The 13,429-nt window shown below is 42.7% G+C and overlaps 1 protein-coding gene across 10 annotated transcripts; it reads right to left on the reverse strand.

The window, feature by feature from the left end:
* Window positions 1-7,297: 7,297 nt before the first annotated feature.
* SPMIP9 (sperm microtubule inner protein 9) lies at window positions 7,298-12,897 on the reverse strand. 10 transcript variants are annotated; one of them, XM_054476340.2, is made up of 4 exons: window positions 12,779-12,897; window positions 11,835-11,871; window positions 10,953-11,045; window positions 7,298-7,831 (listed from the first exon to the last, which is right to left on the reverse strand). In XM_054476340.2, the coding sequence occupies exons 2-4, from the start codon at window positions 11,859-11,861 to the stop codon at window positions 7,409-7,411; spliced, it is 543 nt and encodes a 180-aa protein (XP_054332315.1). In that variant the 5' UTR covers window positions 11,862-11,871; window positions 12,779-12,897; the 3' UTR covers window positions 7,298-7,408. The 10 variants fall into 10 exon arrangements, with proteins under 10 accessions (XP_054332315.1, XP_054332318.1, XP_054332317.1 ...); XM_054476343.2 differs by having other exon boundaries at window positions 11,835-12,097; window positions 12,779-12,861; XM_054476342.2 differs by having other exon boundaries at window positions 12,690-12,861.
* Between the last annotated feature and the right edge of the window lie 532 nt (window positions 12,898-13,429).

Here is a 13,429-nt window from a genome sequence, read left to right on the forward strand (position 1 = left end):
CAGGAGTTCAAGACCACCCTGGCCAACATAGCAAAACCCAGTCTCTACTAAAAATACAAAAAATTAGCACGCACCTGTAATCCCAGCTACTTGGGAGGCTGAGGCAAGAGAATCGCTTGAGCATGAAAGGCAGAGGTTGCAGTGAGCTGAGATCGTGCCATTGCACTCCAGCCTGGGTGACAGAGGAAAACTCTGTTTCAAAAAATAAATAAATAAAAATAAAAATAAAAGTTTTAGAATAAAACTTTTATTTAGAATAAAGTAACCTGCAAGTTTTCAAAAATGACTAAAACTTTAGGGTTGGAATCAAATCTGGGATTTAAATTCTGGCTTTGTTACATGTGGACTTGAGCCAGGTACTTAACCTCCCTCAACCTCTGTTTCTTCATCTGAATATGAGGATGAAATAATATGTGTGGTGTGTGCAGCAAATATGTATTGTTACTAATGTTTTCACCTCAGCTAAAACATTTTGTAGAAATTCCATGTGTTAAAACCATCAGCTGATCCACATGACCTGTCACTGAAAAAAAATTATTAACAAGCATTGAGATGTAGTAAGCTTTCTTTTGTAGATACTTTCTTTTATAGACATCTTAGAAGGCATGTTATGGATAAAACAGATTCACTAAAGATTGTAACAAGATAGGGAGAAAGGAATGTACTGACCAGGAAGCATTTTACAACTGATGAAGAGATAAAGGGTCTTTGAAAAGTTATTCCACCTCACCAGGGATCAAAGAGACTGTACTCTTATCAAACTAATAGTCTTCTTCCTTTCTTTTCTCTTTCATTTTTTCTTTCTTGAGAATAACAGGGATGATAAGGACACTGTGAATTAATTACTCTCATAAATGGCTAGTAGTATTCTAAAGAGATACATCTTTCTTTGTTCTTTCCTTTTCTTTTCTGCCTCACTTCTTCCCTCCTTCCTTTTCCTCCCTTCCCTTCCCCTCTGCCTGCCTGCCTGCCTTCCTTCCTTCCTTCCATTTTAATGTTTTATTGTGGATAATTTCAAACATACCCAAAAGCAGAGAGAGTAGGATCATGAACTTGCAAACACCTGTCACCCAACAATTTTTATTTTGTCACCGATATTGTTTGACCTATTTCCTACCCCCATCAACGCTGTTTCTTTTGCTAGAGCTTTTTCAAAATAAATTTCAGACATCAACTCTTCAGTTAATATTTCAAAAGAAAATGATCTCTAATAGATAATAAATGCTTAAACATAACCAAAATTCCCTCATCACACCTAACAAAATTAGTAACCATTTCTTAATATTAAAAATACATCTGATTAGAAAGTAGTAATTGGTAATATGCTTCAAGAATGTGTTCATACATTTTGACCCAGTAACTTTGCTTCTCCTCTTCTTTTTTTACTTTTTTTTTTTTTTTTTGAGACAGAGTCTCTCTCTGTCGCCCAGGCTGGAATGCAATGGTGCAATCTCAGCTCACTGCAACCTCCACCTCCTGAGTTCAAGTGATTTTCCCTGCCTCAGCCCCAAGTAGGCAGGATTACAGGCACCCACCACCACGCCTGGCTCATTTTTGTATTTTTAGTAAGACAGGGTTTCGCCATGTTGGCCAGGCTGGTCTTGAACTCCTGACCTCAGATGATCCACCCGCCTGTGCCTCCCAAAGTGCTGGGATTACAGGCATGAGCCACTGCACCTGGCCTGCTACTCCTTTTCAACCTAATTACAGAGAAAAGGTTTATATTGTAAAAAACATCCCGTTATTTGCAAGAGAAAATGCATAATGGAAAAAATCTTGAATAGCTAACAATAGTAAATTATGGTATGTTCATGCAGTGATGTTTATAAAGTTTTAAGATTCACGCAATGATGTATATAAAGTTTTAAGGTTGAGTGGGAATGTTGATAGTTAATGCAATTAAAATCAAGCAGGATTTAAAATTACAGTATTCAATATGATCCAGCAATCCTACCACTGGGTATTTCTTCAAAGGAAAGGAAACCAGTATATTAGAGAGGCATCTGCAGTCCCATATTTATTGCAGCACTATTCACAACAGCCAAAATATCAATCAACCTAAGCGCCCATCAACAGACGAATGGTTAAAGAAATGTGGTATATATTCAAATGGAAAAACTCTTCAGCCACAAAAAGGAATAAAATCCTGACATGGATGAACCTGGAGGACATTATGGTAAGCAAAAGAAGCCAGGCACAGAAAGACAAAAATTACATGTTCTCACTCATATATGAAGTATTTTTATTTTATTTTATTTTGTTTTTTTTGAGATGGAGTCTCGCTCTGTCGCCCAGGTTGGAGTGCAATGGCGCAACCTCGGCTCACCGCAACCTCTGTCTCCCGGGTTCAAGTGATTCTCCTGCCTCAGCCTCCCCAGTAGCTGGGATTACAGGCATGAGCCACCACGCCTGGCCAATTTTTTGTATTTTTAGTAGAGACGGGGTTTCTCCATGTTGGTCAGGCTGGTCTTGAACTCCCAACCTCAGGTGATCTACCCGCCTTGGCCTCCGAAAGTGCTGGGATTACAGGCATGAGCCACTGCGCCTGGCCATATATGAAGTCTTTTAAAAACTTGATCTCACAGAAATAGAAAGTAGAATAGTGGTTATTACGGGCTGGGAAGGGTAGGAGGGGAAGGAAAATAGGGAGAGATTGGTTAAAGGATACAAAATTATAGCTAGATAAGAGAAATAAGCTTTACTATTCTACAGCACGACAGAGTGACTAGAGCCAACAACAATTTATCATATACTTTCAAACAGCTAGAAGAGAGGATTCTGAATGTTCCCAAGATAAAGAAATGATAAATGTTTGAGGTGATGAATATACTGGTTACTCTGTATATTAGTCAGGGTTATCTAGAGGGACAGAACTGATAGGATATATATATGGATATCCTATATATATATATTATATATGTGGATATATTATATATATTATATATATATGGATATCCATCGATATATAATATATCCATATATATATGGGAGTTTATTATTAACTCAATCACAAGGTCCCACAACAGGCCACCTGAGGAGCGAGGAAGCCAGTCCAAGTCCCAAAACTGAAGAACTTGGAGTCCATGTTCGAGGGCAGGAAGCATCCAGCACGGGAGAAGGATGTAGGCTGGGAGGCTAGGCCAGTCTAGTCTTTCCACATTTTTCTACCTGCTTTATATTCTAGCCAAGCTGGCAGCTGATTAGATGGTACCCACCCAGATTAAGGGTCGGTCTGCCTTTTCCAGCCCACTGATTCAAATGTTAGTCTCCTTTTGGCAACACCCTTACAGACACACCCAAGATCAATACTTTGCATCCTTCAATCCAATCAAGTTGACACTCAGTATTAATCATCGAACTCTGATTAGACCACTACACACTGCATATATCAAAACATCACCATGTACCCTACAAATATGTACAATTATTATGTGGTAATTTTTTAAATAATAAATTTTTAAAAAGAAAGAAATCAACCAGGGGTATGATACAAGAAATAGAAAGTAGGCATGAAAAAATACCTTAATAGAATGTATTATTGCCTAAAAACAGAAAAACAAAAATAATTACAGAATTCAGTGTGAACTTTGTAAATATGTGTATAAAAGGTCTCACTGACTATCTCAGGCACTGTTCAGTGTTCACTCATAAGATAGGAGCATTATTAATGCCTCTTACAGATGAGAGAATTGAGGTTCAGAGAGATTTTCTAGAACATCTCTCAGCTAGTAAATAGTAAATTAAGGCATAGGTGAAGCCTCAGTTTTGTCTGACTCCAAAATCAAGATTTTGGCCGGGTGTGCTGGCTCACACCCGTAATCCCAGCATTTTGGGAGGCCAAGGCGGGTGGATCACCTGAGGTCAGGAGTTTGAGACCAGCCTGGCAAACATGGCAAAACCCCATCTCTATTAAAAATACAAAAATTAGCTGGGCTTGGTGGCATGCACCTGTAATCCCAGCTACTTCAGAGACTGAGGCAGGAGAATCACTTGAACCCGGGAGGTGGAGGTTGCAGTGAGCTGAGATGGCGCCATCACACTCCAGCCTGGACAATAAGAGTGAAATCCTGTCTCAAAAAAACAAAAAACAAAACAAAACAAAAAATCAAGATTGTAACCTTTATCCTGCCACCCTGGCATCAAAATGTTAACAGTAGTTATCACTGAGTAGTGGGATTTTATCGGTGGTCTCCTTGTCTTCTTTCAAATTTTTCTTCACTTTGCAGTATTTTCTACTGAAGGCATTATTAATTTTATGTTAGAAAAAATATTATCACATTACGTATCTAAAATTTCATAATTACAACTAAAGAGGAACGTATTTGGAACATTTACTAGATAAAAGGGCTAACATATCAATGTACAAAGAGCTCCCACAAATTGATGAGAAGAGCCAGGCGCGGTGGCTCACGCTTGTAATCCCAGCACTTTGGGAGGCCAAGGAGGGCGGATCACCTGAGGTCAGGAGTTCGAGACCAGCCTGACCAACATGGAGAAACCCTGTCTCTACTAAAAATACAAAATTAGCCAGGCGTGGTGGCGCATGCCTGTAATTCCAGCTACTAGGGAGGGTGAGACAGGAGAATCGCTTGAACCTGGGAGGCAGAGGTTGCGGTGAGCCAAAATTGCGCCATTGCACTCCGGCCTGGGCAACAAGAGCGAAACTCCGTCTCAAAAAAAAAAAAAAAATTGATGAGAAATAAAACTCAAGAGAAAAAGATGGGACTAGGAAACCCAAGGACGAATAATATAGAAAAAATTTCATGCCTGGCTAGTACACGGTTAATTGCAAATTAAAACCATGATAAGGGCCGGGCACCGTGGCTCATGGCTGTAATCCCAGCACTTTGGGAGGCTGAGGCAGGTGGATCACGAGGTCAAGAGATTGAGACCATCCTGGCCAACATGGTGAAACCTGTCTCTACTAAAAATACAAAAATTAGCTGGGTGTGGTAGCACACGCCTGTAGTCCCAGCTACTCAGGAGACTGAGGCAGGAGAATCACTTGAACCCAGGAGGCAGAGTTTGCAGTGAACTGAGATCATGCCACTGCACTCCAGCCTGGTGACAGAATGAGACTCCATCTCAAAAAAAAAAAAAGTGATGATACCATTTTTCACCCATCAAATTGGCAAAAATTAAAGATTGATAATATCCATGTGCTGGTGAGGAGACAGGAAAAGAGACACTATCACCCACTGCGGTGGGATGGGGACTTTTGACTCGACTCTTCTGAACAAATTCTCTTAGTCTCTATTAACACTAAACATCCATACCGTTTTACCAGCAATTCTACTTATAAGATTCTGTCTTACAGAAATAAAAACATCAATAGGTAAGGATATATGTTCATGAATAGTTATCGCAGCACTATGCGTACAGGAAAAAATGGAAAAGCATGGCTATCCACTAATAATAAAATTGTAATACATCAATATCCATCAATTCAATGGAATATTAGGTAGTCATTAAAAATAATTAGATCTATAAGTCGGGGGAAAATCAGCCTACAGAGTATTGCGTCCAGCCTGGCTACTCCAGTGTGCCCTACAGTCCTGCAGCACTGGCATCATGCATGTTCTCACTCATCTGTGGAGTCTTTTAAAAAGTTGATCTCATAGAAGTAGGAAATAGAATAGTGGGAGCTTGTTGGAAATACAGAATGTACACCCCAGAACTACAGAACCAAAACTTGCATTTTAATAAGATTCCCTGGGGGAAACACTGGTGTACAGTATGATCCCAAAGCAAAAGATTTCTCATGTATTGGGCAAAGCTGGATAGTCACAACCAAAATCTATCCTCTCCTTCTAAACTAATAAACCCCTCATTTGTAGCTGGGGACACGGCCATCCAGAATAAAGATTATACTTTCTGGCCTTCCTCAAGGTTTGGTATGGCTGTATAACTAAGCTCTGACCAAGGGGACAAGAGAGTAAGCAAAGAATATAATCTCTGCATTGTGCTCCTAAAAGAAAAGTATCTGTATCCCCAGGGTTTTCTTCTTTCTGCTAACTGAAAAATGTCAACAACTGAATCAGCCACTGTATCAGTCAGCTTGGGCTGCCATAACAAAATACCACAGACTGGGCAACTAAAACAACAGAAATTTATTTTCTCACAGTTCTGGAGGCTGGAAAGTCCAAGTTCAAGGTCCAGCAGGGTTTGGTCTCTGGTCGGGGCTCTCTTCCTGGCTTGGACACAGCTGCCTTCAGAGCGTCCTCCCTCAGTGCACGCACATGGATGGAGAAATCTCTCTCTTCCTCTTCTAATAAGGATGCCTATTAGAAGAGGTGTCCTGCTGGAATAAGGCTCTACTCTTACGACCTCAATTAACCTTAATTACCTCCTAAAAGCTTTATCTCCAAATACAATCACATTGGGGGTTAGAGTTTCAACATATGCATTTGTGGGATACATAATTCAGTCCACCTTGGACCTAGAGATAGAAGCCACAACAAACATGTTCTACCCTCCTAACTGTCTACCTCTGAACTATTAGACAACAGAGAAATAAACTAGCATGTTGGTCAAGCTACTGTGTTTTGGTTCTCTTTGTTATAGCAGCTTAACCTATTTCCTCACTGACTCATACGTATGTATGTTTACATGCATTCCACTGAGCAAGAAAAGTGTGAAACAATGCCCTTTAAACTGTTGCTGTTGATTGCTACAAGGTAGGAGTGGTGGATAAACTGAAATAAGAATATTGAGGGGAAAAGTTATCCAACAGCACCTCAGGTTTTGCGATCGCACCCAGTATCTTGATGACTGTGGCAAACACACTTTTCCCCACTTTTTAAATAAGTGCTTAAAACGGTAAGAATCTTTACAACAGGACTTTTTTTTTTCCCCTGAGACTGAGGCTCACTCTTTTGCCCAGGCTGGAGTGCAGTGGCGCGATCTCAGCTCACTGCAACCTCTGCCTTCTGGGTTTGAGTGATTCTCGTGCCTTAGCCTCCTGAGTAGCTGGGACTACAGGTGTAAGCCACCACGCCTGGCTAATTTTTGTATTTTTAATAGAGATGGGGTTTCACCATGTTGGCCAGACTGGTCTCGAACTCCTGTTCAAAGCAGGTGATCCACCTGCCTTGGCTTCCCAAAGTGCTGGGATTATAGGCATGAGCCACTGCACCAGGCCAGGATTCTTATTTATAATGAAACATGACACAAACTTCAGTTCTAAATACACACTAATTTCCCCTCCCCCTCTCTCTTCCTCCCTCTGCAATGGGCATGCTGTCGCCCAGGGCAGCCCAGGGAGGGAGGTAAAATGAACATGATCCCAGGGTCCCGGTGCAGTTGGAACATCTTTCCAGTTTTATTTTCAGTTCTCCTCTCTGCACTCCAAGGTCATAGGATTTCCACATGCCCTTGGAAGAGCCTTTGGAAGGTATTTTCATCCTTCCTACTGGTAAAATGGCATCAAGGGTCCCCACCGGTTCAAGATGGGGACCTTAACTATATGGTGATGAAGACAGGGACACCCTGGCAGTAGCAGGTAGCCTTTGGCCACCTCTGCAGCAGGCTGGTGTTTGGGATCCAGGAGGCACGGGAAGTCAGCACTCTGGAGGACCTGGTTGGGGTCACCCTGGACCAGGTGCAGATAGTGGGAAGCTGGATATGTGAAATGGCAGGTGCTGGTGAACTTGCACTCATCCTCCCTTGTGGCCTCACGTTCCTGTGATGGGAAGAAGCCGGGGAGTCCCAGGTCTTTGGCAGTCATGTGGGGTCTTTTGAAAGCAGGGTACCCATCCGTTAGCTTGGGGTTGGGGTTAGGGATGGGCCTGTAAAACTCTTTGTCCTGGAGTTGAGCATCGAGCTTTGCCTGCTGTGGAAACAAATCACACATGAATGGAGGGGTGAGAGAGATGAGAGATGATGTAGCTTTTCTTGGAAGCATCCAAGACAGAGAACACCCTTCTTTATTTTCTTAAAACTTTAAATTAGTCCTTGAATGGTAACATATACAACAGAGGGAATACTGAAATTACACAAAAGGGTTTAAAGTGCAACGTGACCGGGTGCGGTGGCTCACGCCTGTAATCCCAGCACTTTGGGAGGCCGAGGCGGGTGGATCACAAGCTCAGGAGATCAAGACCATCCTGGCTAACACGGTGAAACCCCATCTCTACTAAAAATACAAAAAATTAGCCGGGCGTGGTGGCAGGTGCCTGTAGTCCCAGCTACTCGGGAGGCTGAGGCAGGAGAATGGCGTGAACCCAGGAAGGCGGAGCTTGCAGTGAGCCGAGATCGCGCCACTGCACTCCAGCCGGGACCACAGAGCGAGACTCCCTCTCAAAAAAAAAAAAAATTATATGTATATATATATATATGTGTGTGTATATATATATGTATATATATATGTGTATATATGTATATATGTGTGTATATGTGTGTATATATGTGTATATATGTATATATATGTGTGTATATATGTATATATGTATATATGTGTGTATATATGTGTATGTGTATATATATGTGTATATATGTATATGTGCATATATGTATATATATGTGTGTATATATATATATATGTATATATATAAAGTGAAACCTAAGTCTGTTTTCCACTCTCCTCCTCCCTCGGTTCCCATCTCCAGAGACAACCACTGCTATCAGTGCTTTTTGTATCTCTCTAGAAATATTTGATGTGCATATGAACATGTATGTGTATATCTTCTTCCCTTGGTTTGTAAAGAAATGATGAATATTATATTCCATCCCACACTTTGCTTCCATTAAATAACATCTCAGAAATTAATCCATCTTTGTTTGTTTAGATCTTCTTTTTTTAGTGGGGAAACCTCAGGACAGGAAAAGATTTTTAAGCAATCTTGAAAAGAGAAAATGATAAAGGAGAAAACTGATAAATCTAACTATATTAAAAATTAGAATTCACACTCCCTGAAATACTTAGTGCAAAGACAAACCACAAACTGGAGAAGAGTTTATCCACATGTATAACTGACAAATGAAAAATGCTTAGGGCCAGGTGTGGTAGCTCATGCCTGTAATCCCAGCACACTTTGGTAGGCTGAGGTGAGTGGATCACTTGAGGACAGGAGTTCGAGACCAGCCTGGCCAACATGGTGAAACCTTGTCTCTACTAAAAATACAAAAATTAGCTGGGCGTGGTGGCAGGCACCTGTAATCCCAGCTACTTGGGAGGCTGAGGCAGGAGAATCGCTTGAACCCGGGACGCGGAGGTTGCAGTGAGCCGAGATCACACCACTACACTCCAGCCTGGGCAACAGAGCCACACTCCTTCTCAAAAAAAAAAAAAAAGTAAAAATGCTTAGAATATCTTTTAGAACTCCTACAAATTAATAAGGAAAAGACAAACAATCCAGTAGAAAAATGAGCAAAAGACATGAACAGACATTTTATAAAATAACAAATATCCATCAACAAATGAAAAGGTGTCCAACCTCATTAATAGTCAGTGAAATGAAAATTATGACCACAGGAATATATGATTTTGCACCCACCAAACTGGCAAAAATTAAAACGTCTGCCATTTTAATTTTTGCAATGGCAAGATTGCAGAGCAACAGAAGTAACCGTCTCCTGCTGGCCATAATGTAAATTGGTGCAACTGCTTTGGAAAACAGTGATTTTACCTAATACTCCATGACAAACAATTCCACTCCTGGAATAGATAAACTCTTGAACATTAGGATGTGACTTATCTCATCTTCAATGCAGCATTTGGGAGTGGGAAGAGTAGGAATAAAGCACCCAAATGTCCACCAATAAGAAGAGACAGATACAGAAGAGACAAATACGGTACACTGTGGCATATTCATGCAATGTAATACTATGCAGCAGAAAATGAATAATATGCCATAATGTTTAGCAAAAAGTGACAGTTGTGGAAGGGTACAAATCCAATATGTAATAAAGTTCAAAAAGGCAAAACCAAGGAATATATACATATAAGGTAAAATGAGTTTTTAGAAAAACACATAAGGGAATGATTTTTTTTGCGGGGGATAGAGTCTCACCCTGCCTCCCAGGTTCAAGCGATTCTCATTTCTCGGCCTTCCAGGCAGCTGAAAATATAAGCGTGCACCAACATGCCAGGCTAATTTTTGTATTTTTTGTAGAGACGGGATTTCACCATGTCAGCCAGGCTGGTCTCGAACTGCTGGCCTCAAACTCCTGGTCTCAAACCCCTGGTCTCAACTCCTGCCCGCCTCTGCCTCCCAAAATGCTGGGATTACAGGTGTGAGCCACTGCGCCTGGCCTACAAGGGAATGATTAACCACTTCTGGAGATGGGAGGAGGGGTAAGTTTGTGGGTTACCCAAGAGGCTACAAGGTACTGCTAATGTTAATGTGCCATGTTTTAAGCTGTCTGTAATGGTTACATCGGTGTTCATCAGTGTAATTTAAACTCTAAATGTGTATTATTTACAATCTTTTGTATGCATGACATATTGGACGTACATTTGAAAACATACACACATGGCCGGCCACGGTGGCTCACGCCTGTAATCCTAGCACTTTGGGAGGCCGAGGCAGGTGGATCACGAGGTCAGGAGTTCAAGATCAGCCTGGCCAAGATGGTGAAATCCCATCTCTACTAAAAATACAAAAATTAGCTGACCCAGTGGCAGGCGCCTGTAATCCCAGCTACTCAGGAAGTTGAGGCAGGAGAATTGCTTGAGTCTGGGTGGGCAGAAGAGGTTGTAGTGAGCCGAGATCGCACCACTGCACTCCAGCCTGGGTGATAGAGTAAGACTCCTTCTCAAAAAAAAAAAAAAAAAAAAAAAAAATACACACACATACATGCACATGCACATAAAAGATCTCTAAGTCACATCTCCTGGCAGTGGATATTGTTCTAACAAGTGCCCAAATCTCCACATTTGTAATACAAATGGAGCAACAGAGAGGATTTCAGTGGACAGTTGATTGAATGACAGGACTTGCGTGCCTTCCTACCTCTTGCGGCGTGACCCTGGAGTATCTGTGCTTCCCGTAGGGCTGATAGTCGACCATGTGGGAGCTTTGGTATATGTCTAAATCCACAGGGTCCTAAAGCACAAGGAGAATATAAAACAAGAGATTCCCTCTTGTCACTCCTCCGCTTAAAGCCATTCAATGGCTTCTTGCTGTTTGTAGGACAAAGGCCAACTTTGGGGCCTGACATTCAGAGCCCAAATGATCTGGCTGTGACCCACTTTTACCATCCCACTACCTTCCTGCCTTCTCTACTCCAGCCTTACTTCCTCCCACTCGCATGGGCCTGGCATGTGCTCTTTCCTATCTCCTGATGGAAATGCAAGTTGCCCTCCTCACAGACTAGCAAACTCCTACCTATCCTCCAAGACCCAGACTAAATGTCACTTCCCCAAAACATCTCTCCCACCCTTTTATTCTCCACCTCCCAAGACTTAAACCCTTTGTTTCTTACAACCCTCCACAACAGCACTTACAGGGTGTACTGTGATGGATTTAATGAAGTACACTAGATCAGGTTTAGTGTACTTAGACATCTCTGCAGTCCCAAAGCCCAGCACAGGGCCTGGCACTCTGTGGGTGCCTAATAATTGCATGCTGAGTAAATAACTGAACCCCCAGAAAATTATAAAAAAGAGAACTCAGTTCTCTTCTTCTTGTACAAAACAAACAAATGAACAAACAAAACAAAATAAAAACAAAACAAAACAACAACAACAAAAAACAACAACCAAAAAAAAACCCAAAACTATCATTCCAGAAAGATGAGCAGAAGGAGCCTCAAGGAGCCTGGCCCTTCCAGGGCCTTGATGAGGCTACCCAACCCTGAGACCTTCACAGGGGACAGAAACCCACATCACTCACCTGTCCCGGGTATTTCACACCTGCCATGGCAAAAGACCTAGACACAGACAAGTTGTTTAGCCCTGCTGTGCCACACACAAGGAAAGTAGCCACTATCTTCAAGCTGTGCCAACCAAGCATGGCTGCCCCAGCTTTCTTAGCCCACTCCTCCCCATCTTCCCTGGGCTCCTACCCCACAATGTCACTCCATCATCAAGGGGTTGGTGGTGATACCAGGGCCCCTGGGACAAAGGGGCTGGAGCAGGACTCAGGAGGAATGAGGGCTGTTTAGAAGATCACATTTACTGATCAGGTTTACTGTTTGAGAGGCATAGCTGATCCTAGGGCAAGTGAAGTGCTGGTAAATGTTTAACAACCACGTTTTCAGGGAAAATAGGCCCTGGGTTTATAGCATCTGCCAATTTCTGTGGTGTAGATGCTCCTGTCATGGCTCATTTCAGGCTATCAACATAATGTCATTGGCACTGAGTTGCACAGATATGCACCAGGATGGGCTCTTGTGAGCCAGTATGAACTGGCTCCAGCTCACAAGTTCCTCTGAACCAGGCCTCAGCACTTCCCCTGAACGGAGGAAGGCCCAGGCCTAGGACTCAGAGCCACCTTGATTCAGAGGGGAGTATCCAAGGTGAAGAAAGTTGCAAGACTCTGCATTCCCAGTTGAACAACAGTAGTTTGCAGGCCTAACACTGACCCCTCCCTTCCAGCCCTAAAGTCCTAGCGAGGGCCTCGCCGCACAGACTCCTTGTGTACATGGCCCCTAGATCCTTGAGGGGTACTCCACTGCATTCCCAGGGAACCCTCCCCTAAGCCCCACTCCCTTCAGCAGACTGTGGCCCAGCAGGGTGGTGCCCAGACCTCAACCAACATCTGTATCCCCTCCCTTTTGCTCACTGACAGCTTCTCTCCTAGGGCTGGGGACCAGCTGCCATGCAGACAGAGCCTACCCCTTCTTCTGCCAGGGCAAGACAACGCTCCTGCCCTCCCACCTCCAGGTGCCCTTGCCACATGGAGAGTCCTGTTGCTGTGTCCCACTGCCACGCCTGTCTTTGAGTTGAGCTCCGACCCGTATGATGAGGGTCCCTGTCATTGTGAGGTGAGTAGGTGGCTGCTCGGGCTGACTGCAGGTCAGTTCCCCCGTCCCTGGCTCACCAGAGCCAACATGAATCCTGGCAGCATTGGAAGGTCTTGGGGACCAATGCTTTCCAATACTCTACAGAATCTTTCTAGTCCTAGGAGAGAAGATAAATAGAGCCCATGTGGTTTACAACATCAGACCGCATGTGACTAAATCCACTTCACACCATAGACTGCCACCCAGGCCTCTGTTGCCTGAAAGGCTGGCTCAAAATTGTCAAAATGTCATACTTTTTGACATTCATAGTGTGTGGCTACAATAAAAAAAAATACAGAAACAAGCGTTGATGAGGATGTGGAGAAATTCCACTTCTAGTTATAAATAAAAAAGAATTGAAAGCAAGGGCTCAAATGGATACCTGTATACCAGTGTTCACAACAGCATGATTCACAATAGTCAAAAGGTAGAAACAACTTAAATGTCCTTCAGAGATGAATGGATTTGGTATATATGTACAATG

Source organism: Pongo pygmaeus, chromosome 12 (genome assembly GCF_028885625.2).
Source record: "Pongo pygmaeus isolate AG05252 chromosome 12, NHGRI_mPonPyg2-v2.0_pri, whole genome shotgun sequence".
Taxonomy (NCBI): domain Eukaryota; kingdom Metazoa; phylum Chordata; class Mammalia; order Primates; family Hominidae; genus Pongo; species Pongo pygmaeus.